Source organism: Fonticula alba, assembly GCF_000388065.1.
Source record: "Fonticula alba strain ATCC 38817 unplaced genomic scaffold supercont2.1, whole genome shotgun sequence".
Taxonomy (NCBI): domain Eukaryota; order Rotosphaerida; family Fonticulaceae; genus Fonticula; species Fonticula alba.
Window position 1 is genome coordinate 3,022,221 of NW_009242971.1, and position 943 is coordinate 3,023,163.

Genomic DNA, 943 nt, shown 5'->3' on the forward strand with positions numbered 1-943 from the left:
CCTTCGAGCCCGATTGTCGCAAAAATTGGGTCGATTGGTGTGTCCCTCCGTCTCACGCACCAGACTCAGCTCCTCGAAGTGCCGGAGCAGCGCATGGGACTCGATCACCAGCTGGCAAATGCGCGCTATCATGGGAACACCATGAGTAGACAAGCTGGCCAGGGCTGACCGCGCCTCCGACAGGGCCAGGGTTGCTGCCAGAACGGCCACATCCCCGGGAGCCGGCACCGGCCCGGCTACCCGGAAGCCGAAAGACGAGGTCCGAGCCGATCGACCTGACTGACCCATCCCGGTGCCAGATGAGCCACCGCCCAGAACGCCCATGTTGCCAGAGCGTCCGGCCTCCGACGGCTGGAGCAGACCATCCGACAGGGGATCAGGGAGATCCTCGCCAAAGGACATGGTCGAGCCTCGCCGCCCGCCAAGGAACCGGCCGGCCCGCTGCGAATGCAGACGCTGCTCCACGCGCTCGGAGGCCGTGTTGGCCGCGTGGGCCAGGGATTTGGCCGCCGCCGCCGAGGAGGCGGCCACCGCGTGAGCCGCAAATTTGACCGACCGCTTGAGGGCGCCATCCGTCTGCACGGCCGACGCAGCCACCGTCACGGCCGGCCCACTGGACAGGGGGATGAGCCCGCCGACGGTGGATGTCGGGCCCAGCAGGCTCGGATGCAAGCGCCCGGGATCCGCACCAATGGCCCCCGGGACATCCTCACCCCGGGACACGGCCAGGCACGCACGCCGGAAGGTGGCCAATGTATCGAGGTAGCTCTCCAAATAGGCCGTGTACACTGGCCGCCGGAAAATGGCAAGGCCACCCGCATGATGAATGTCGTCAGTGGGCGAAGAAGCAGAGTGTCGAGGGGGGAGGGGGGCGCCAGAAAAAAAAAAAAAAAAAAAAAAAAAACAAACCCCCCCCCCCCCCCCCCCCCCCCCCCTCCACCGC

General features: G+C 66.4%; 1 protein-coding gene across 1 annotated transcript in view; it reads right to left on the minus strand.

The window, feature by feature from the left end:
- The window catches only part of H696_00641 (hypothetical protein), a gene marked incomplete at both ends in the record, with an annotated part of 9,602 nt that overhangs the window by 5,421 nt on the left and 3,238 nt on the right, over positions 1–943 (minus strand). Inside the window, one exon of the mRNA XM_009494522.1 lies at positions 61–788. Within this exon, the coding sequence (XP_009492797.1) occupies positions 61–788 (728 nt within the window). The remainder of the gene's footprint in view (positions 1–60; positions 789–943) is intronic.